The sequence below is a fragment of the Artemia franciscana genome, chromosome 11 (genome assembly GCF_032884065.1).
Source record: "Artemia franciscana chromosome 11, ASM3288406v1, whole genome shotgun sequence".
In the NCBI taxonomy this organism is placed as follows: domain Eukaryota; kingdom Metazoa; phylum Arthropoda; class Branchiopoda; order Anostraca; family Artemiidae; genus Artemia; species Artemia franciscana.
In genome coordinates this window covers 41,699,740-41,723,243 of record NC_088873.1, presented here as the reverse complement: position 1 = coordinate 41,723,243, position 23,504 = coordinate 41,699,740, and the positions used below count along the sequence as shown (strand labels likewise).

General features: G+C 35.0%; 1 protein-coding gene across 3 annotated transcripts in view; it reads left to right on the top strand.

Annotated features, from left to right (window-relative positions):
• The window catches only part of LOC136033239 (EGF-like repeat and discoidin I-like domain-containing protein 3), a 118,409-nt gene extending 95,170 nt beyond the window's left edge, over positions 1–23,239 (top strand). For all 3 annotated transcript variants that reach the window (XM_065713953.1, XM_065713954.1, XM_065713955.1), the window contains exons 5-11: positions 1,924–2,046; positions 9,097–9,235; positions 10,768–10,908; positions 12,909–13,081; positions 14,885–15,077; positions 16,375–16,608; positions 20,217–23,239. In XM_065713953.1, the coding sequence (XP_065570025.1) occupies positions 1,924–2,046; positions 9,097–9,235; positions 10,768–10,908; positions 12,909–13,081; positions 14,885–15,077; positions 16,375–16,608; positions 20,217–20,488 (1,275 nt within the window). In that variant the 3' untranslated portion in view covers positions 20,489–23,239. The remainder of the gene's footprint in view (positions 1–1,923; positions 2,047–9,096; positions 9,236–10,767; positions 10,909–12,908; positions 13,082–14,884; positions 15,078–16,374; positions 16,609–20,216) is intronic.
• Positions 23,240–23,504: the final 265 nt, after the last annotated feature.

The following is a 23,504-nucleotide window of genomic DNA, read 5'->3' as shown; positions in this document are numbered from 1 at the left end:
ACTATGATTTTCTTTTTTCCTTGAAAGAGATTATGTCATTGTAAAACGAAAAGAAATTAATTAAAACAACTTTTTCCAGAAAATAAGTTTTTTCTAAGAAAAGTAAAGGACTCCATTAAACTAAAAATGAGAAAAATAGCATCCAATAATCTATCAAGCGTAAAATTACCCCAAAAGGGTATCAATAAACAAATGAAACCCAAGAGGAAAGAAAACACAATAAACGACCCAGTCAAAATCAAAAAGAGAAAAAATTAATATGATTAGGGCTGACAACCCGTATCCCTTCTCAAGGCCCCTTCTCAAGGACATAACTTCCACTTTACTGAGAAAACACAAATGAATGTGCGTTGTCAGTTTAATATACACATGGTTATAGTCATTCCTTAAAATCTTAATAATTTTGATTTATTATTAAAGTTTAATGTTAAAGTTATAAAAGTGGAGACATTTAATATCTATTTTAAAATGAGCTTCAAGCTTTTAGCTTGAGGCTCGTAGTTCTATGGGTAATACTAAACTTAATGAATTTTTTATACTTGGAATGAATATAAAATCCAATCCTTTAGATGTATCTATTATTATCAAAGTGTTGTTTTTTAGACTCAGTTAGTATTGGGCCGAGTCGCTCCTACCTTACCACGAACGACTAACTAGTATTTCGGGCTAATTAATACTAAACTGCACATCTAGACAGACGAGTAAACACAATGTGTGAAGAGACAAATAATTCTACCTTATAAAACCTGATTGGTTGCATTGTGAGTAAAATTAAGCCAGTAAAAAAAAGAGAATTTTTTAGGCATAACATTTTCACAAGTAAACTCTCTGTTTCTCTATGGTCTCACCTGGAGTCAAAGAAGTTAGAAATTTACGTATTTTTGGACAATAAAATCACAGAAAATTAAAAAAAAATTTAGTTCGGTAATGCGGTGAACCTGAATCTCAGCTACTGAACGATTGAAGAAATACAACATACCAAAACATTTTGCAGGGGCCATAAGCCTTAATATTTGGTCCTAGGAAATAGCATTTCCCCTAAAAATTATTTTAGGTAGAGTTCGACGTGCCATCATATAATGCTTAAAATTGCAAATTGCGGTTGCAGCGGTAGCTTCGACATAGCAAAGAACGAACCACGGCCCATAGGAAAAAAAACGTGTCTTATTAAAAACTGTCTGGTGAGAAAAAGTTGCCATTTGTAGCTGATTCAGAAATTGTAACTATTATCTGCATTAGTCTTAACTGTAAATTGTTATTTCAAAAACAAATTTATGGGAACCTCAAAAAGTAGCCGGAAGCCCCTACAAAATAATGGACAGAAACAGAAAGTACACCATTGGAATTGCCATGGAATCAAAAAGCTTATGCATTCACAAAATGATTTTACTAATGCCAAGATTTTGCTAGTGCTAATTTGGTCCAATCAAATTTGCCATACAATTTTCTGATTGGTTCAAAATTCTGTAAAAAAATTCTGATTGGGTCAAATCAGCCCTAGTTTAATCTTTGATAAATTGGCCTTCGATGTAATTGAATCGACATACAACTCAAAAAGAATACTAGATTCAAACTTGAGCGCCGTTGTGCTAGAAGTCTTTGATTTTGGAATTTAAAAGAAAAATCATTAAAAATCTGTATGGTGATTACAGCGTTAAAAATAGCGCTGTTGTGCTAGAAGCCCATGACTGAGGAATCAAAAAAAAAATCTAAAAATCTGTATGTTAATTACCAGAAAAATAGCGACGAAAATAGTGCCATTGGGCTAGAAGCCTTTGATTGAGGAATTTTAAAAAAATCCTCTAAAAATCTGTATGGTAATTACCAGGTTAATAGCGTTGAAAATACAAGAAAAATCCGTCCAAACCACTGGTTTGGACAGGACAACACAACCCTCTGATTAACCCATAGATCACTTTTTAGGTATCTGGAATCATGATGCAGGGCAGAGGCGAAGTCCCTGAATGGACCTCTTCATTTTCTCTTGCCTTCAGTGTTGATGCATTTCGTTGGAATCATGTCACGGATTTGAGCAACAACAAAAAGGTATACTAGTATGCAAATTTTAAAATAATAACCAAGCTATAATTTGCAATTCTGATTTGCCTTGTATTTAGTATTTTTGATTCCTTATCGCGTCAGTTCGGGCCTTATTAAGACTGGGCTATCAAGCTAACATGTCTAATTCAAAAAAATATAAATAATAATTCCGCTGCGGCTTAAATGTAGTCATGCGCTTATTTTGTTTGCGGTTTTTTCTTAAGTGGTAATACTGATGCAGAAAGATGTTGTTAACTTACTCTTCAGTTTCTTTATTCTAAGGTTTAAAATTAATTTGTGATTTTTATTTCGTTTAATCGTTGCCATATTTTATATTGATGAAACTGTAAGTATGTAGGTGAGGGCAGTGGAGAGTTAAACTTGCGTTCCGGATACTGTGTAGCTGTATCTTTGTTTACCTCAACCGTCGAAAAAAACTGTTTAACTCAATCTTCATGAAACACAAACTCCATGAAACTCAACCCCATGCATCTCAACCCTCATTCAGCTCAATCCCCGTGCAATTTAATCCATATTTAACTCGACCCCATCTAACTCAGCCCCCGTTCAACCCAACCCCCACCCCACTCAATTCCTTTGCTATTCAACACCCATTCAAATCAACCCTCCTTAAATTAACACTATATACTAGAAAATTAACTCAGCCCGTTTTATCGAAAGTGATAAATTTGACTCGGATGAGATTTCCTTTATTCATTGGTTAATTCTTATCTAAGTGTTATCTATTGGTTCTCCTCCCCCAAAATATTTTTCCAACTTGTAAAACATAACAGAAATGTATATAAATAAATTTTTTGATGTATTATTTAAAGTTTTTAATTAAAATCGATTAATTGTGGGCATCAAGCAATTGCTAATTGCAGAAAAAGCCAAGACAGATAGTCCGATTGAGTGAGAGGCAAATTTGGCATTAATCCCCTTATTAGGATGGTATAAAAATGATGTTAGTTCATTTGTTAATAGACAATTCTACCTATTATCCGTCCTTACGTCATTCCTAGGCCAGAAGGACTAAGGTAGATATTCCTAGAACTAAAATAGTCACAGAATCTATAGTTTTCCGAGTGTTTGGTAAAATGGCACGGGTAAACGGCCGGAGTAAGTATGACTCTCTTATTGGATAATATGAAAAAAAAAACTTCGTTTTCTTAAAGAGTTAAAGAGGCTGCGTCCCAAAGTCGAACCTTAAAACGTACAGGAATTAGAAGAGGCAGTTGGGGGGCTACCGCCCCCCAAACCCCCCGCTTTTAAAGACTCTTTTGTACAGGTTTTTTTTTTGTGGGGGGACTTCATTGTTACTAATTACTAGTTTCGGCGCAATGGTTCTGCTGTCCTCTTGTGTTTAACATTTTTCGAAGTTATTCCATTATTCATTCATTTCAATTTTTTGTTAATTAAAAGAAGGCCTTTCCGAAGCCAAGAGCGGGGGGTTAGCAAAAAAACAAAAAACCTGTACAAAAGAGTTTTTAAAAGCGGGGGGTTTGGGGGGCGGCTGCCCCCCCACTGCCTCTTCTAATTCCTGTACGTTTTAAGGTTCGACTTTGGGACGCAGCCTCTTTAACTTTTTAAGAAAACGAAGTTTTTTTCATATTATTTCTGTACGTTTTTCTACAATCCATGGTGGATGTAATTTAATAATTCCTGTACTCCTCGTACAGGAATTAGGAGAGGAAGTTGGGTGGCTGCCGCCCCCTAAACCCCCCGCTTTTAAATCATTGTATAAAATAGAAAAAAAATAGATAGAATGGCTTAAATGTTTCTTTTGCTCATAAGAAGCTAATATTCTGTTATCTCTCAAATGGCAAGCTGTCCAGGTGTTATCAAAATTTACACTTTTATTTTGATGTTGTGAAAAAAACCGCCCGTAAGGGACTTGAACCCTTGACCCGGGGATTAAAAGTACCACGCTCTACCGACTGAGCTAACCACTTGCATGTGTGTAAATATAACTTCTAAATAAATTTAAAAAATTTCAAATTAACATGGGCTCTTATGGAGAGAAATGCGTTAATTAAGTAGCTAATGCGTGGTTTCTGGAAAACAGGGAAGGAGTTATCGGATCGAGCTGGGCCCTAGAGGACCTTAACTTGTGAATTTCAGCCCGATCGGACAACGTTAAAGGGGGGTTGGGGTTGACGGGTCGAAACTTTCGGCCAGATTTTCCTCATGAAGGAAACGTTGGAGGGAGATGAAATTTGGCAGGTTTCTTAGTTGGAGCTCGGACTACGAAATGCATCCCTCCCCATCCCTCTGCGACCACTGGAACCGAAGATCGCTTAACATTGTCGTGGTTCGCCTCTTTATAGAGGCACGAGTGTGCCTCCTTGACCAATACTTGCTTGTTATCTTTTAGAAAGGTACGCCCGCCTAGAGTCTCGCGCAAGTTGACCAAGAACTTAAAATTGACATAGAACCGGTAGATTGCCTGGAACTTGAGGTAAACAAGACATGCCTACCTATGGTTTTGACAGGTTTAACCAAAAATTTAGCATTGACACAAGACCGTTGATTTGCTTGGAAAGACAGGCAAATTGTTTTAAGTGCCTCTTCCCTCCCCCCAACAAAAATCAGTTATCTCATTTTGTTTTCTTCCTGAGGTTATATTTGAACGTGTCTTCAAAGTCACTGAGCAAGTATAAATCAGCATTAAAATGCAATTCTTTTGATATAAATATTGATATCAAATTCCGTTTCTTAGAGTTTTGGTCACTATTGAGCCGGGTCGCTCCTTAGTACAGTTCGTTACCACCAACTGTTTGACAAGTTGGCATAACCTTTTTTTAGAATTGTATAAAAGGATGTCATTTCACTTGTTGATAGATAGTCTATCATCCATCCTATGGCAGAACTAAAGAACTTTAGAACATAAGAACTTAATCCATAGGCATGGATTAAGGTCAATTCAAATAGTCTATAAGCTCTCTTAGCCATTTGAAGGCACTAGGAGACCCCAAATAAAAGGTTTTCAAAGATTTGCCATGTCCGCCGGACTTGCAGCCAATAGGGCAACCGAGATTGTTCACATGATATGAGCTTTGCCTACTGGGAAAGCCCACTGGAATTGCATTGGGGATGACCGAGATTTTTGGGCTGACTCATGACAGACAACGGCCACTGAACTTGTATGCAGAATTGGGAACTGAAGTTGCTTAGACTCACATGTGAACAAGTGACCTAAGCCTAATAGGTCCCACAGCCTAGAATCTCAGGCGGATGACCAAGTTTTAAGATTGACACATGACTGACAATTCCCTTTGACTTGCAGGCGAACGGGCAGACCTATAGTTTTCATACTGTTTGAGCAAAACGGCTGAGATTCTTTTGACGAGGATATTAATATTGGGGTTATTTTTCAACTCTTGCTTGAGGCCCAGCGATTTAAATTTTCTTTTTATAGACTGTGTTTTAGACAGAGAAAGATCCTGATAACGTAGAATTGGGAAATTTAACTCGAAAAATATTTATAGCAGACTTTTCGAAATATGTCAAAATTCTAGTGGGATTGGCTGTTGACTCAAATCTTTAAGCGGTTGTAGTATGCCTCGATATGTTTTTTCTGTATCATGAAGCACAAAAAGATAAATGCATGGTGGATGTGAACCACCGTCCTTAGCATGTATTGTGTATAGCTGGAAAAAGCTGGAACAAAACCTTGAATGTTCCATCACCAAAAAATAGGTCTGATCTCTCAAGATGCTGGAAAATATCTGTGAAAAAGATCTTGATACACATCTGGGACTTCAAAAGCCATCAGCAGGGAGTTCTCGAAGATTATAATCGTTTTTCGCCTTTCTCGACGATAGGACTCTAAGGTACTCTTGGCAGGCATTCTAGCAATTGCGTCTTCATTTTCAATTTGAAGCTTTTTCCCTGAAAGGCTTCTAGTTGACAGAGAGGAAGTGGCTGCTGCTTGTTTAGTTCTGGTCTTTATTTGAGAAGACCTCACACTGATCGGATGACCATCGTGTGAATGCTCACTAGGCTTTGGTGATTGATCAACAGATCTCAGGTCAAGTTTGAGTTGTCAGTATGCTTACTGCGTTTTAGTGCAGCTTGCTCTTAGTCATCTTCTGTGCGCCTGTGATTGACCTTTGATGCGTCTTGGTGGGTGAACACACAACTCAGCCAGTCATCCTTAAATTAAGCATCATTTAAACATTGGAAAATTATTTTTAATCGGAAAATTACATTAGAAACATTACATACATTAATAAAATTAAGTATAACATTAATATTAATCAACTATTTTAAAATCATAACTATTAAATGTAATAAAACACTAGATATAATACATTAGTTATACATTCAAGAAAAATATAGAAGGTAGGTCGCTAAATTACCCAAAGACATTCAAACACAAGATTTTCCGGGGAACTCTCTCTTAAATTCAATTTTTCCATCTAATTTTAATTATATAACTATCAACTATTTACCTTTCAGTGGTAGACCAAATATTTCTACTATTTTAAAAAGTGGGCAAATGGCCAAAATCGCCAATTGGTTGAGATATGTTTTTATGGACTAAACCGTTGTGCTGTAATAATTAAAAAATCAAATTTGTCCATATTATAATAACTAAGTTTAAAAGGCAAGAAACAAAGCATTTCTGAGTCATAATGCTCTAGTACATTTTAGACTCTTTAATAATACCAACGATTTACTTGGAACTCTCTATACATGTAAAAAATGTAGAGGGACACAGGAAAAAAAGACAAAATAAACAGCAGAAAAAAATATTTTAACTTGTGCTTTGTTTCCACTGTCGCACATGTAATGGTCCTATGTTAAGTTTTATTCCATTCAGTTTTTCAGCTCATTCCGATTTATAATAGAAATAAGTTAGTACATTTGTAGCAAAACCACAGTCGAACGAACAGAAAATGGCAAACACCCAAATAATGGTAAATCTTTTTGACTCTAGGAATTACCCTGTTGAAAGTAAACAAAATAAAAAAACGTTTTTAGTGGTTTTTGTCATTCCTGCTTGTGTCACTTATTGGATTTCTCTAATTAAAAAACTTAATTAACTAATTAAAACTAATCCAAAAATATATTCACCTATTTACACTAATACCGAATCATGATGCATTACACTCACTGAAGGTAAATAAGTAAAATCTAATAATGATAGTGGCGGGGATAAAGGCTCGAATGTCACATACATCTTAGTGCACTGGAGTAACTAAAAAAATTAATAAAAATGATAAAACTTACCTAGTACATATGCACAAATTCCACTCGCGTGGGATGCAATCGCTATCATCATAAAAAGTCTTTGATATTTTGCAGAAAATAGCTGAGCCAGAGAATGAAACTTTCAGGCATCAGCTCAAATATCGTAATCCGAAATACCTATGACAGTTTTAATAATTAAAAAATATTAAATAAAGTCTTTTTCAGAAATTGATCGTTTACCAGTGCTTCGCTCTACTGTAAAGGCAAGTTACTTTCGAATTTAAACTCATTCTTTTCAAGAGCTTCATTGCTGCGTGTGGGTGAAAACATGGATATGTTAAAGTAAGTTTTTTCAGTGTGGCATATAAAAAACGGTCTCCCTGGGCATTTTTGAACATGTCTGGGGAGCCCTGGGCTTCCTAAGCAAAGATTCATAGTTCCTGGAGGAAATGTGTCTTATGTTAAATTTTACTACGGGTCTACCCAAAACCTATATCTTAATAAATCAGAAAAGATAAATCTAAATTTAATTCGAGGAAGGTTTTTTGCCACTGCATGGAGGATAATATAAACATATACTAATCAAAACAGTTCATATTAGCTCTGATTGAAATCTCCAGACAGCAGGGGAATCTGGGAATAGAAAATATAGGAATAAAATCCTCATGAGAAACCCGTGCATATGTATTATTCACTTTTTGGTTTTCTCTAAAAGTATTGGCATAGAAGTTCTTTGTTTTCTATAGATAAGGTTTCATTGTATCTTTTATTCCTCGTGAAAGGTGACACCGTCTTTCAAAACCGTTCGTTGTAACAAACAATTAGTAAAATGGACCATGCAACTAAAAGCCACAAAACACCCCCAAAAGAATATTTGCACAATTCGAATAATCTGTTGTTTATTTTGATTCCAAATATGTAAACTTCATAAGGTTTGAACCGGCTTTTTAAAAAAAACTTATTTAAGAAAATTGCCGTAATTTAAAGAAAAGGAAAAAGATATAAAAGGAGACTATGGATTTAATTCTAATGAAAGTTATACCCTAATTATATTCTTGATAACCCTTAAGTAGATTTCAAGTAAGGTCAAATTTCATATTTTTGGAGTTAATGCAATATTGTTTACATACGCAAGAATTATGCTTCTCTATTGCATTGTTTTTATTTATTGCCACTTCGTATTGAGTGAGTGGTCATCAAAAAGTTAAAGGGGAGACACCTAATAAAAAATGACTATTCTAACATTCTTTTCAGAGATTGAAAGTCAAGATGAAAAAGGTAGGAGGATGACCGGCCCTTTTTCGTGCCCTACTCCCCCCTTCAGCGCCCTCGAAGTTTTTTGGAGCATCGAATCAAAATTATTTGAGACTTACTTTACGAATAAAGGTATTAAGTTCAAAAGATAGCCACCAGGGGCTCATACTTACACAAGGGAGCTCATTCCTTGTTCAAATTGTAAAAAAAATACATTGATTGTTAAACCCCCTCCAAGAACAAATTCATGCGTACAAGCCTTACCAGGGAAATTTTTTTCCGCTATGTCAAAAAAAGCATATGACTCAAAACATCACTCTCATTGAATCGCAATTAAAATTTTAGGCTTTTAGGGGGGTTGAAGTAGGCAGTAACCTTAATCTCTTTCATGGATATCTGTTCATTACAATTTTCACATGGCTATTCTTTAGAATTTCTACTCTTTTGTATTCGGTAATTCATGGTAAAATCGTCAAAACCTCCCAAAACTGCCAAACCAGACAACACAGTTATTAGAAGGCGCTTGAAATTCCGAAATATCGCGTCAATTCCGAGGTATATGGAGCCTTGTGTAAATGGTCTTCATGTTAACACTTTTTTTTCCAGGTCTACCGAGGGAATAATGACTCATATTCCACACGATTTATAGCCATAGATCCTCCAATCGAGGCCCGTTTTATCCGTCTTCACATTTTAACTTGGGAAGGAAGGCCAGCTCTTAAACTTGAGCTCGTTGGCTGCCAAGGTATCATCAATCTCTTATTTTGTAACAAATACGCCCACGGAGTTTTTGCGAATATTGTATTTAAAGGAAGAGAACACAATTAAAAAAACATGAGATTGTCAGATAAACAAATAAACCTTCAAATGGGGGGGGGATAAGCCCATTTATTAGACAGTGAAAACAGATACAAAAGTCTAGATATTTCGACCACATATACAGTGATCGTCATCAGCAGATACACTAAAGCACTAAGATAATAACTTAAAATGTTTTCGTATATTATGATATACCAATAATAAATGATATATCTTATAATATTTCAAATATTTACATATTTGAAATATTAGAATATATAACTTAAATAATATTTCATTAAAAATACGTTCGGTTCATTCACTCGATTTGTCTAAGAAAGTTTAATACCTGGGCCCCTCCAAAGTCTTGAGCTGTAAATTTTCTTCTTTAATATTGCCTAAATGTAATGCGAATTTCTAATGAAGGTGAAAAATCTTCTTCGTCTTCTAATTGCAAAGGAAATATTGGTGAGTTTATAGTTATTTAGTTGATTGGTCACATCTCCCCATGTATACGACGTATCTTTGATGTAATACCTCAAATTAGGTATTTTTTCACTGTCTATTAGTGAAATTATTAGTGAATTATTAGTTCGTCTTAGAAAAGCAGTGTGGTCTTGGGAAAAATACCTAATTTAAGCTATAATGTCGAAAATACGTCGTTGTCAGATAATCATTCTAACATTGCAAAATATTATTTTGGATGAGGGGGAACTAACCTTGTTTTGCCCTCCATAGCAAAAATTTCTTTTTCATCCTTTTGTACATAATATTATATTAAAATGGTAAAGTTTTTGTAAAAATTAATACATTTTACACACATATTACGTAAAAATTGTATTAATGCTTCCTCTTGAGATTCCTCAATTTTTATATGTTTATTTTCTCTGTGGTAATTAAATATCTAAAAAAAAAAATCAACTGCAGGCGAGAATTGACGATGGAATTTAGAGCGAGTAGAAATTATCCAACGTGGACAATTTCTGGGCTGCAGCCCTCTGGAATCCCTGATTTTTGCACTTTAGTTTAACTTATGCGTTAAAGTAAACTCTATACATTCTGCACTATCCATTGTTCAAGTATATTTGCTTTACGATTTAGGGTTTCAGTTACATAGGAAACAATAATTTTTTGCCTGAAATTAAAAAAAAACCACTTTGGATACGTAAAGCACTAACAATTACAAATAATCTCTATTTATTGTATTCTAATAAACTTCCAGAAAATCAAATGTTCTTGCCAAAAGTTGTTCATCAGTAAGCTTCCTTAAAAAAAACAAGTTTTTCTTAAAAACAAGCTTTCTTAAACAAGGATAGGATATTGACAGTTACGGTAGCTCTTCCTCACTTTTAGGACAATATCTGCGGGTTTTTCACTTGTTAATAAATAAATTATAGATTTTGGAATAACTATGAACCTATTAATTAAAACGTGTTAGAAACAGATATGTTTACCTGTTTCAGACTTTATTTATTTCAGAATGTAACAATATTATCAGTGAGCCACCCTTTACTAAAATGGCAGCTAGTAGTGTTGCAGCGTTTTCAAAAAGACCGAACTGTGCACCGGAAAATGCTTATTTCAACAGTTTTGCTGGATGGTGCCCCAAGAAAAGCAATCGTAAGATAATATTTTTTGATCTTTTCTTTTTAAATATTTATCGCTATTTACACTGATATTTTTTATTACTTTTGATATTTACTTAAATCTATGTTGCATTTGTTTACTTTATCAAGCTTTCTAGAATTCTGGCAGTCAAAAAAAATATACACATTGTTATTCTTCTTAGTTCTTGTGTTTTTTTCTGTTTCCTTTTGTTTGTTTTCTTTTTCTTCCAAGGGTGAGTTTGAGTGTGGTTCTTGGACTCGCTGAACTTGATTATGCTATTTTTATCAAGATCACACCACTTTTACGGGGCTCTTTTCCAGTTCTAAAATTCTGCAAATTTTATCAGGCCAAAAACTGTTTAGCCTATAAGTAACTTTGCAGTTGTTCAGTTTCAAAAGCTTGGAGATATTCTTTTGATTTGATGCTTATGCAAGGTGGAGTCTAAGTCTGAGTTTATTGAGCTGGGGTATGCCATTCCCAAGTTTCTATTTCAGCATCTAGGCTTCAATAATAATTTATTTACATTGCTTACCTTTACAATCCGCTTAAACTACTGTTTAGTTCAACAGGTTACTTACTAGGAATTCTTTAAAAGTTCGCAGAATCTTGAGTAAGGAAACACAGATGAAACTCAAGAAAAAAAAATCTGATACCATAACTCTCCTAAACTATGTAAAATAATTCCCAGCCTTTTTATGGATTTGTCGTATACCCAACCTGACAAATTAAACTCCCAACGGCAAAAAGATACTTCATTGATGATCTTAAATGTGATTATGTGCACTTCTTCGTGGTTGTTACTAAAATTGGGCCAAAAATTGGTTCGATTTCTTTGGAACTAACCCGGGTTAGTAGCTTGCCAATTTTTAAGCCCATACATAGGCATCTAAAATCGGAATAGCAGGTTGCTAATTCTGGTAATCTTTGAAAATCGTTTAATGAAACAATAGTGTTTTGTTGTATATAAAGCAGAGGAGCCATAGATACTTGGTGCCAAAAATGGATTCTCATTTCTTATGTATTCATATTTTCGGCTCTTCGGGGAGGGATGTGAACGTAACACTTCAATTGACTTTTTCCACTTGCTTTCAGCTTACTCCTATTTTCTTAGTATTGTGATTTTAGAAATTAATATTCCCACTTTCGTACCCTATAATTACTATTCTGCCATCTGCATCAGTCACAAAATTAGTAATCGGCATCTTCGTTTTTAAGTACCTTTTAATTTCTTGGTAGCACAATCACCGGATTGCTGTCTCGACTTTAGAGCCCAAAGAAGACTGACCAGGGTACACAAACCTCTTCTTTGCGTGTATCTTTGCTTATAACTTTGTTTTCTTTGTTTTACATATTTTAAGGCACGAACAATCTAGTCTAGTAAAAAGAGGGTGATGCTGGGTTGCAGATGCTCAAGCTTATCTCGAAACATAGCACCCCTCCAGATCACCTCCTTTGAATATTTACATCTTTTATTTGCCCAATTCTGGAATATGCAGCTCCCGGTTGGCATTTTGGACTGACGGCTGGGCAAAGTGCCAGGCCCGCAAGAGTTCAGAAAAGAGCTCTAATGATAGTTTCGAAGCAGACAGAAATGTCGTATGAAGAGCTGCTGACAAAGTTAAAACTGCAAACTCTGGAAAAAAGAAGAGAGAAACTCTGAATGGATTTCCGAAGAAAATTTCTGATCCACCCAATCCACAAAACCCTTTTCCCCCCCTCAATCCATAACAAAACGACTCCCGTGCAGGGTTGCAGTGCCTGTTGAGAAACCTCAGCCGGTATGCTGTGTCCACCAGTGGTTAGCGAAGAACTTTATACCTAGTTTTGTAAAAATGTATAACGAAAGCCAGGGGGATTGATTAGTGTTTTGTTTTCTTTTTTCTTTCTTTTGTGCCGCTTATTAATGTGACTTTACGAAAGAAATTTGGCAATGCCATGAAAATTTTGGTGAAAATAAAAGTTATCTATTTATCTTATCGTCCTGTATGTATATAATTTTTTTTTTTTGTTAGCCAATCAGTGGTTACAAATTGACCTTGGCCCACCAAAGATGGTCACAGCTATTTCTACCAAAGGGAGATGGGATATTCGTAGACGTCAATGGGTCACACGTTATACTGCTACATACAGCAATGATAGCATCCTATGGTTTACATATAAAGATGGAAATCATCTGGATGCAAAGGTAAATCCATATTTTAGGCTTAAATAAAGCCATTTTATTAAAAGTAAAAACGGTGAAGTTTGGGGTATAGGACTGCTGAATGGGAAATTATTCCATAATATAGAAATATCCAGGTTAGATATTTTAAATAGATGGCATCATGAATAATCCGGGTTGATAGGTTCAGGTTTCTTTTTCATAAACAAAAAACAATTTTTTTCATTTACAAACAGTGCACTTGCGAAACAATCAAGGTTTTTCCTAGCGTGTAGTATGAAATACTATCCAATTTCTTCATAATAAATACAATACAATAATAGTAAAAACGAAAAGGAGGAACAGCATAACCAGAGTCTTTCAAAAATATCGTTTCCATGACGCCACCTTGTCTAAACCCTCTTACCATCCTACCTCCCTGCCATTTCAATTACTATCCTCCCTACTATCCTTTATCATCCGTCCTGATATTTATTAGAAGCGAATTTTACACAGAAGCTCCTTAAAAATTCAATGTAAATCTAGACTGTGTGCTGTTCCTATGCCCAACCACCAAACTATTACTAAAGCTAGTCTCATAATCATGTATATCATTGTTAGCACGGTTAAAATTTAAAAAAAAATACTTGGAACTATATAAATTATACACTGGAAACCAAAAATCACAGCTTGATAATCACGTAGTGCACCAACGTTAAGCAAACATAAAACGTGCACATGCATCATTCACATATTTACCGTATCGATATGCATCATGCGTCGGGATTATACTTACCTCTTACTCTTATTGGGTGGTTTTGAAGACTCTTTGATACTCTTGATACTCTTTGGAAATTACCGTAAAAGCTCCTGCTCCGTATGAGACATTCATAACATATACTCGTATATGGGCGGATAATTGAAAGATATGTCATTTGTAAAATTTTCTTAGTCCAAGGATGCTGCAGTCTTCGTACTATTCCGACTCCTCTCTTAATTTTGGAAGAAATAGCATCATTATGTTGCCTCCATGACAGTAGAGAAACAATGAAAATCACGGGCAATTCACTTGGTACACAGGCTTACCAGATAGCATAACAAGACCACTAGCATCAACAGACGTTTTTACTCTGCACATGGTCACGAGGAATGTCTTATTCACGTTAATGCCGAGTAAAATAAAATTCATAAAATCTTCACGCCTTCTCAAGACTACATTAACCTTTAGCAGAAGCTAAATAACAGACTTCACACACGTTGCTAATACTGTGCCTTGAGCAAAAGCAGTATAATAATCAAAAGTAGCAGAAGCAGTATAGCACCTTAAAGAGAAAATCTTATGGAGTTGAAACATACCAAATAAAGCAAAGCACCGAGAACAGAGCCCTGAGACACTCCCTCTTTTAATGGAAACAAGGGTGAAGTAGCATCAATTAATGCTAACCGAATGGATCTTCCAGGAAGGTAACTTCTAAACCAATGCAATGCATCACTATGAATTCCCAAACACTAATTTTTTATCATTATTGTAATCTCATGTGGTCTAGTTGCTAGGACATCTGGCTTTCACTCAGAAGTTCAGGGTTCGATCTACCAGCAGTAGAAATTTTTAACCTATGGTTGCAGAGTCGACTGATGTTCTGCTTGGTAAGACGGGTCCCGTGGTTAAATTCCAACTGTTGCAAGATTGGGCGACAGGCTTGCAACCTGTCCCTATAAAAAACGCCCATTAACCGAAACTGCGACAATAACGTGCCAACACCTTATGCGCCATTAACAGCTTTTGGGATCCTTATACTTTTATTATTACCTTTTAGTAACAATCATTGTTGTTTTCTTTTTTCGTAGATATTTGGCGGAAATATGGACATGATAACAGAACGAACACATTATTTAAATAGTCCATTTATTGCAAGATATATTCGAATTCATCCAGTCACGTGGCATCATGGAATTGGCCTACGAGCTGCTGTAGTCGGATGTCCAAGGAAAGGGGAGTGTGGCCCTGGATTTCTTAAATTGAATGATGCTTCTGGATGTCGTAAGCACCTTGTTTAATTTCTTAGTTTTCAATTTTCTTTTTTATCTTTAGACACTTTGAATCGAAACTATTTTCTAACTTTGAATACATTAGTTTTTTTATATAGTTAGATGCTGGTAAATTTTCAACAACAACAAAAATATCAAACGAATATAATGTACTGATACCCAAAAAGGTTCTATGGCCTGTAAAGTGGTCTCTATGGCCGATAACTAAAAAGGCCTGTGAAGGGGTAGGAAGTACGAATGCTAGTCAACAATAACTTTTAAACAATAAACGAAAGAACTAATAAAAAACAAACAAAAAAAAATAAGAGAGAGCGAGATAATGAGGGATAGGGAGGGGTGGAATTAGGAAGATAGAGAGAGAGAGAGGGGAAAGTTTTCGACAGTTTACAAGAATTTATTCTGATCACTCAGCAATTAAAAAGACGAGCAACTAATGGTCCACTATTGTACCTACTATTCAGAGCACAAAGGTTCCTGGGGCCAACACAGCCGAAATTGTGTAAGGTTCTTTGCCATATGAAACCGTTTGGCTATGTGTTTAAGTAAAGAGATATAACTAAATATACCTTGACACAGAAGGAAGGACTCCTTCTGATTTTCATTAAGAAGTACATGGAAGAATAAGAATAAGAAGTATTTCTTGTGTAGATGTATTTATGTAAAAATATATATGAATTGATGTAAAGTCTAGCTATTCAGAGCCTAGGTAAATTCAGCTACCAAAACTAATAATGCAGGAACTTCAAAGATGAATCCCTGGGTTTTATTTTAATGTATTCTTTCCCAGCGGAGTAGTAGAACTATTATGTTACGCAGTAGCAGAACAAGATTACGCAGTAGCAACTATTCAAAGCACAAGGCTACCTGAGGCCAAACACAGCCCAAAATTCTGTCAGGTCCTTTGCTATATGACAGAGTTTGGTTATGTATTTAAGTAGAGAGATATAACTAAATGTACCAAGACACAGAAGGAAGGACTTCATCTGACTTTTGCTCATATGTCCTTGGAAGAACAGGAACATCATTGCCTAAAAATAGATTTCATTTGTGTTTCTGTAGACTTTGGGGGAGGCACTTGATGCATCGATTCCAAGAGCTTTGAGTTTTGACAAGCTGAAAAAATAGTTCCAGCTATTTTATAACCATGCGTTAAAAATACATGCTATTCAGTTCATAATGAATTGCAATTCGATAGAAAAAATCGACTAAAATTGAACCTTCGCAATAAGCTGTTAATTATTATGTTTTTATAGTTAGCCTGCTCCTTATAATTATGTATTTTTTTATAGTGGAAAACCTGGCGTACGGAAGGAATACATGGGTAAATGATAAGCGACAAGGTTGGAGAGACTGGCAAACAGGGAGAGCAGCGCTTGCAGTTGATGGCATTGAATCTGACGTTTTATCTTCATGTGCTATTTTGGATAATTATTATGTGGATCACCCTGTGTGGATGGTAGATCTTAAAAAGAAAAAAACAATTCAAGGAGTATATTTTGTTAATTGGCAAGGAAAGGGACAGGGTAAGCTGTACCTTATTACATACATTCAGATATTATTATATATTACTACGTACTTACTGACTTTTTTTAAAAAGATATTGCAGCCCTTTGAATTTCAACCGATTATTCACTCATCTAAAAAGAAATTTAAACTATTATTGTTTCTATTATAAATTAAAAGCTATTGTTTCCCTCATCGAACCTTTCTTATAAAAAAAAGAAGATCAAAGACTGTTATAAAGAACATTTCTTCATTTAAAAGTTTTAAAATAAGCTAATGATGGAAATTAAGTTGTTGGGCCCTTCTGAAGAAACATGCTAGTAAGATAAAAGTAGTACCATCAGATTCCCTATTTTTCGCTCTTTCCATAGATCATGGTGGCTTCTGACAATCCCACTCTCCCTCTGATGGTCCCAGATATTGCCACGGAATATATCTCATTGCTCTGTTAAATCTCATCATGACATCATTCGTTATTAAAAAACGGGTTTCTACTTTCTTGGCTCTGACGAAATTCATTTTCGCCTGAGTGGAAACATTAGAATTGTGAGCATAAATATTGCTTGAAACAATTTTAAAAAGGGGGCAACTATGGAAGGAAACATGATTTTCTGATTAATAGAAACATGCCGCATAGGATAAACTATGAATTTCAATGTTTTAGCGTGTTTTTTTTTACAAATTCTGAGGGCTATATCTACAGACCACCAGAGGTGGGGGAGGGCGTGCAATGTCAGAAAAGCAGCCAATATCTTTTGAGATAGCATAAAGAAAGGAATTTGGTGGTACTATTTTTATTTCTTTGAAATTTTCCTTCAACAGAGGCCAACCACTAAATATTTTCCAATCTACTGGGCCCCTGGAATGCCTATCAGAATATTGTTCCAAATTACCAGAGGTAAATGATGAACAGTTGAGGCGGCCAGTCGTGGATAGACTTAAAGAGCATTTATGAAGCCAACTAAATACTCAAAGTAAACATTTGCGAATAATCTGCCTCTTTTGCACAAGAAAGAGCCAAATGCTAGGATTAGCAGAACGTATGTCTGCTTTTTTGAAACCAAAATGACGCTACCTTTGTTTACTTTCCACTACTGATGCGTCATTGCTTTTTAAACTTTATAAACAATAGTAGATTGAAAATGTAGATTGTTGATGTAGATGAAAATGTAGATGTAGATTGCAATTGTAGGTCGATAAACAATTGTAGATGATCAATTGCCAGAATCGATCTCACAGCTTTGGAATTTATGTTTCAGCCAGCTGATAATGGCCAGCTATTTATTATAGATAATCATTTCAGCTTGAGGCGTACTTTTACCTCCCCTTTTATTGCTACAAGTCGTTAGTAACTATTTTTGTTAGCGTGTCGAAGCGCAAACGGTAATGGGCATAGCTTGTTAATACAACAAGAAAAAAACAACAACAAACACGTATCCGTGGTCTGGCTTCTGGCAAAAAATACAAAATTCCACATTTTTGTAGATAGGAGCTTGAAACTTCTACAGCAGGGTTCTCTGATACGCTGAACCTGATGACATGATTTTCTTTAAGATTCTATGACTTTTAAGGAGGTTTCCCCCATATTTTCTAAAATAAGACAAATTTTTGGTTTAGCTTGTTGGTTATTAGATCGGTTTAGCTTGTTGGTTAAATAATAGGTCTTATTTGGAGATCCAAATATTTACAAATAAATCGAATTTCTAGTCCACGCAACAATTCTAAATCATTTTGCCTGTTAATGAATATTGTGATATATTAAAAAAAATTGTCTAATAAAAAATAATCTGAAGAACAGTGATTAATGGAGAAATTCCACTCATTTCTTATATTTTAAACATTACACAAAAATTGTTAGTAACAATTTTCTGGCCTTACGTGGAAATACATTTTTTGTTTAAAATGTCTGCGAGGACTGTTTTTGGTAGGGCCGGGATACGTGCCCAGACCATTTTAGAGAGAGAGAGAGGGAGAGACAGAAAGAGAGAGAAACGAGTGAAGGATATTAAAAAATATAAAACTTAGAAGCTTTCCCGGCAGGAAATAGAAAGTGACGTATTAGCTGGATAATTTATAAGTACTTTTAGCAGTACCAACCATTAAGCTTCTTTCGATATAACTTAATTCTATTGTTTTGATATATAATTTTAGATTAGAAACTTATGTTTTAATATCAACAATCATCTTCTTCTGCTAAAAGTGAGAGCTTCAACCAGAAAATAAGATTTTGTGGCTGAGAATTAGGGCCCCACCAATATATCGGTCGACCGATATTATCGGACCGATATTAGGGTTAGTGTCATTATCGGTTACCAGGGAAAGAATAACGATTATCGGCTTATATATATATTTTTTTGAAACCTATCCAGAAGATAGAACCAGATTTCCTCAGATAATTTTGGCTTGTCTTGTCTATGGTGGCACAGCCACCAACTAAGTCTGAACGTAGTAGAGAGAGCAGTAGAGGTGAGTCAAATAAAGTAAAAGTATTTTTGTTGTCACTACTTGTCAATATACATCTGGTGGAGCAATGTTCTAAATGTGTGGTGACTTCGAGACCAAAATAACTGTTTTGGTCTGTACATCTTCTACCAAAACAACTGAAAAGAATAGTATGAACCATACATTTCTGTTTAATGAATGTTCACTTGCGTGGGTGAAAGATCCAAGATCCAGTCGGATAAAACCGTGACATATAGTCAGGGGCGCAGATAACAGAGAGGGGTGTTGTAAGGTGGAGGGGGAGAGTTCCAAGGTGTCACCGCCGTATGTCAACACCTCGGAAAATTTACCTATTTACCTTAGAATAGCTTGTGTGTCTGCATTCTGGACGATTTTGTCGACACGTTCTTTAAATCACTCCTTCAAACTTGTAACTATAGCTGTATCCCTTTATCTAGTTACTCTGTATGGATTCGTTCGCAAGGGATATCATAAATATAAAGTAAAGTTTTCACATTAATGTGTGAATAGTTAAAATTCATAGTCCTGTTATTGAAATTTGGGTCTTGAATAATCAATTTCAATAAATAATTTAGCTTCTTTCAATCATATTTTTACGTATTTTCGTTTATGTAACTATACCGACTTCTTCGATTAATTTTTTTCTTATTTGTCACTTTCATAAATATTTACCTTTTCGTTTTTGTGTTGGGAAGCTGTTGATCAGAAAAGGTAAAGAAAATCAAACAATTCTTGTAAATGGCCTAAATAATAGAATCCACAGTGAATTATTGAGGCTGTTCTTTGGTGTGTAATAGACCAGGGATAACATGCAAGTATGAATATGGGCAGAGAATGGGGGATTTAATCGTTAGGTAAGGTTTTTCCTCGAAGGGGAATTTACCGGCAGATTATATATTATCGGTACGATACCGATGTGTCGCTATCACTATCGAACCCCAAAAATCCATATCGATCGGGCCCTACTAAAAATCTCATTTGTGAGATCACTTGCCCGCACTTGGTATTAAATCATTAATGATTATATTAAGATTGCTGAATTACATATGGAGAGATTCCCCAAAATCTGCAGTCAGTTCAATCATAGCCAGTTTAACTGTAACTGATCAGTTTAACTGTAACTTTATAACATTTCAAATAATTTTTTTGTCTTTTCTCTTTACAGATAAAATTACTTCTTACCGTGATTATGTGCACAATCTGGAAAAACTCACAATTTATGTGAGCAACAAGCCGAAGCTAGACTCAGCATCCCTTCTTTCCGAGGCAAAGTGTGCGACTATTAGTCGCCACAGTGGAGTACTCTTTAACCCGCAAGTGCACGTAGAGTGCGGAGATTTTTTAAAAGGGCGATATGTGTATATTAGAGCTGTTGGTGTACCTCACAGGAGATCAAGACTCTTTTTTGCTGTGTTATGCGAAGTGATGGTGTACTAATTATTTATAATATACGACGCCATATCGTTGCATCGATAAGCTCCTTGGGCATGTGTCCTTCGAATCTTAGTTAAAACGTCATATTTTTCATATAACTTGCCTATTATTTTTTTGTGCCTCGTCTAAAAACTGCGGCATTAAGAATACTTTCTTGGAATTTCAAACTCCCTGTTGAAAAAATACCTGGATTTTTTGAACCTAATCAGAAAACAAACTTATATTATTAAAAAATGTCAAAAATTAGGGTCATGTATAGTGATTTATTTCAAGAATTTTGTGCTGAAGGTGGGGTTAAGGGCAAATTCACGAAGACTTCTATGCAAATGTGAATTTTGCAAAAGCATAAGAAAATGGCGGAACATCTGTAATGATCAGGACTTTCTTAAGAGAAAGCGAATAAGGGATGCAAGGATCATGGGGGATCACGGAAGATCAAGACTATACTACAGTTCCATATGAAGTGTGCTTCACTGCTATGTGCTTCAACTATACTTCGCAGTATGTGCAGCTCAATGTCATGGTGTGCTAAATTGTTACCTATTTGTGAAGCAAGTGCTTTTGGAAGACTGATTTTGACAAACATTCTATGCAATAAAGTTGTTGTATATATATATATATATATATATATATATATATATATATATATATATATATATATATATATATATATATATATATATATATATATATATATAAACTATTGTCTTCAAGACGTGCCGAAATTTTCCATGTAATTTCCTAAAGTGACAATATACGAAAAGGAAAGAAATGGAGTATGTAAATATTTTAATAAATACTGTAAATGTTTTTAGAAAGTGCTAATCTGCAGTGTCCTAAATAAGCTACTCAAAAAAAGAAATTGTGGAAAAGAAAGCCAGCAGACATTTAGCGAGGGTTTCCACTTAGCTGCTTAAGACTATATTCAAATTATACAAAAACACGATGAGAATGTCTTCCTTTCATTCCCTTAATATTTGTGATTTGAAGTGCGTTTGCGATCTATTGAAAACACATTCTGACTCGATGTCGATCTAAAGTTAATCCAAAATCAACTTTTGAGCAAACTTGAAAGAAACTCCCTTTTCAGGAGTTTTCAACTCCTTTCAAGCTTTTGCAACCAAAGTTCAAATTCAGACCAAGAAAGTTGAGTTCAAACCGTTGAACGTTCAATTGAAATTGGCGCCCAGTCATTATTTATTTTCACCAGAGCTTCTTTGCATTTCACTACATGAATTTGAAGAGAAATCTTCCATTTCTTCGGTACATATGTAGCTGCTACAAAATTTCGTAAGTAAAGTGGTGCCTTACAGTAGCGAGGCGTTCATCTGTTCTTTTTTCAATCCAAAGAAGAAGGCTTATTATCAAGCAAACTCGAAGATTTGACATTGATTAGCTAATTATTTGGAATAAAAATCCAGATACATAAAATCTTCGCAAATGGGTGGCGCTGTGTCCTCATTGTATCTTTAACAATAAATTGAAGGTCTAGTTTTAATGAGTTTTTCTAGTTTAAAGATCTAGTGAAACAAACCCTCAAAGACAGGCTTGTCAGTAAGGGTAGAGGTTCAACCCCTGTTGTCACTGGTCAATGATGATTTGATTTGAAACTGGGGTCAGCGATATGTCTCTGTAAGCTCAGCCATAGTCGACACGGCTCCAAATGGGTACCTACAGAAACCTGGAGGAAAAACACGGGAAGCGTCAAATGATATGCCGCCAACCACGCATGTCACTCCCGGCCGAAAGTTGAGAATCAGGAGATGAGTACCTCCGCTACGCGGATCCTTGGTCAGCATGCGACAAAGTTTAAGCTTTAATCCTACTCTTCCTCAATTTTTTGTCAGTCCTTTGTTTGAATGTGAGGGCAGTAGTACCCATTCACAAAAATATAGAGGGGTGGAGGGGACAATTTTTTTTCAATTTTTAGTGAAGATACAAAATTTCTCTAACCATACTGTCTTTCCAATGAAAATTTTGAAAAGCTGTTATACTTTTTTTGTAAGATAAGGCGTAATTAAAGCCCTAAAAACATTTTTTCACTAATAATAATAAAAGTCAGAAATGTTTTGGCTTCACGTCCGGAAGCCTTTATTACAGGGAAAAAAGGACAAGGAGACAAAACTAACTAGTCTAAATGAAACGAAACGTACAAAGAAAAGGATAAAAGAGATTCAAGAACTAAAAGAAAAGAAAAATTCATATCTAAAAAAACTTCAGTATTTATTTATTAGAACCACGTAAACCAGCAAGGACAATATGTTGTGCTAATTAGCTTGTCGTTATGATAAGAGGATTCCGGACGTGAAACTGAAATATTCTGGTCTTGCTATTGTCAGTGAGATTTTTTTTTTAATTATCAATTGTCATATTCAAAAATTATACCTTTTTTCTACATTTTCATTTCGTTGTGATTGTAAGTGGAGATATAAAAAAACAAAACAAAAAAAAACATTGAATAAATATACATAAACACGATGTAGCGGCTACTTTGTTAATTGGAAAAATTGACAACTAATGTACCAGAGTGTATGGGAGAAGGGGAGCAAAAAAGAAAGAAATTTTAAAAGAAAACACCTTTTTCTTAAAAAAAAAATGTATCGTTTGAAATCTAGAGGAAGGAACTACCCCTTATAATTGGCGCCTCTGACCACAGATGGCAAATGAAACTTGAAATCTTACTATTTTGATCTTGGTAGTTTTGTAGCAATTGTATCGTGTAATTTTTTTTGAATAATGAATTTTTAAATAATTTTTTCAAGTGTTTTGTATTTAGACCCATATCAAGGCATTTACTATTTTTGCTATAAGCTTGTTACAGCAATAAGCTGTCTGAATTTGACACTATCCTTAATTCCATCCTGTCGAACAATTTCAGCATTATCAGATTACTTTGTAAACTCATTAACCGCAACTTTGTCTGCAGAGTTCCATTCTTTAAAGTTAATTTTCTAGCAAATTATTTGAAGCATAATCGAAAAAAATTAAATTAAATTTTAGAGCATAAAACCTCTAAAGT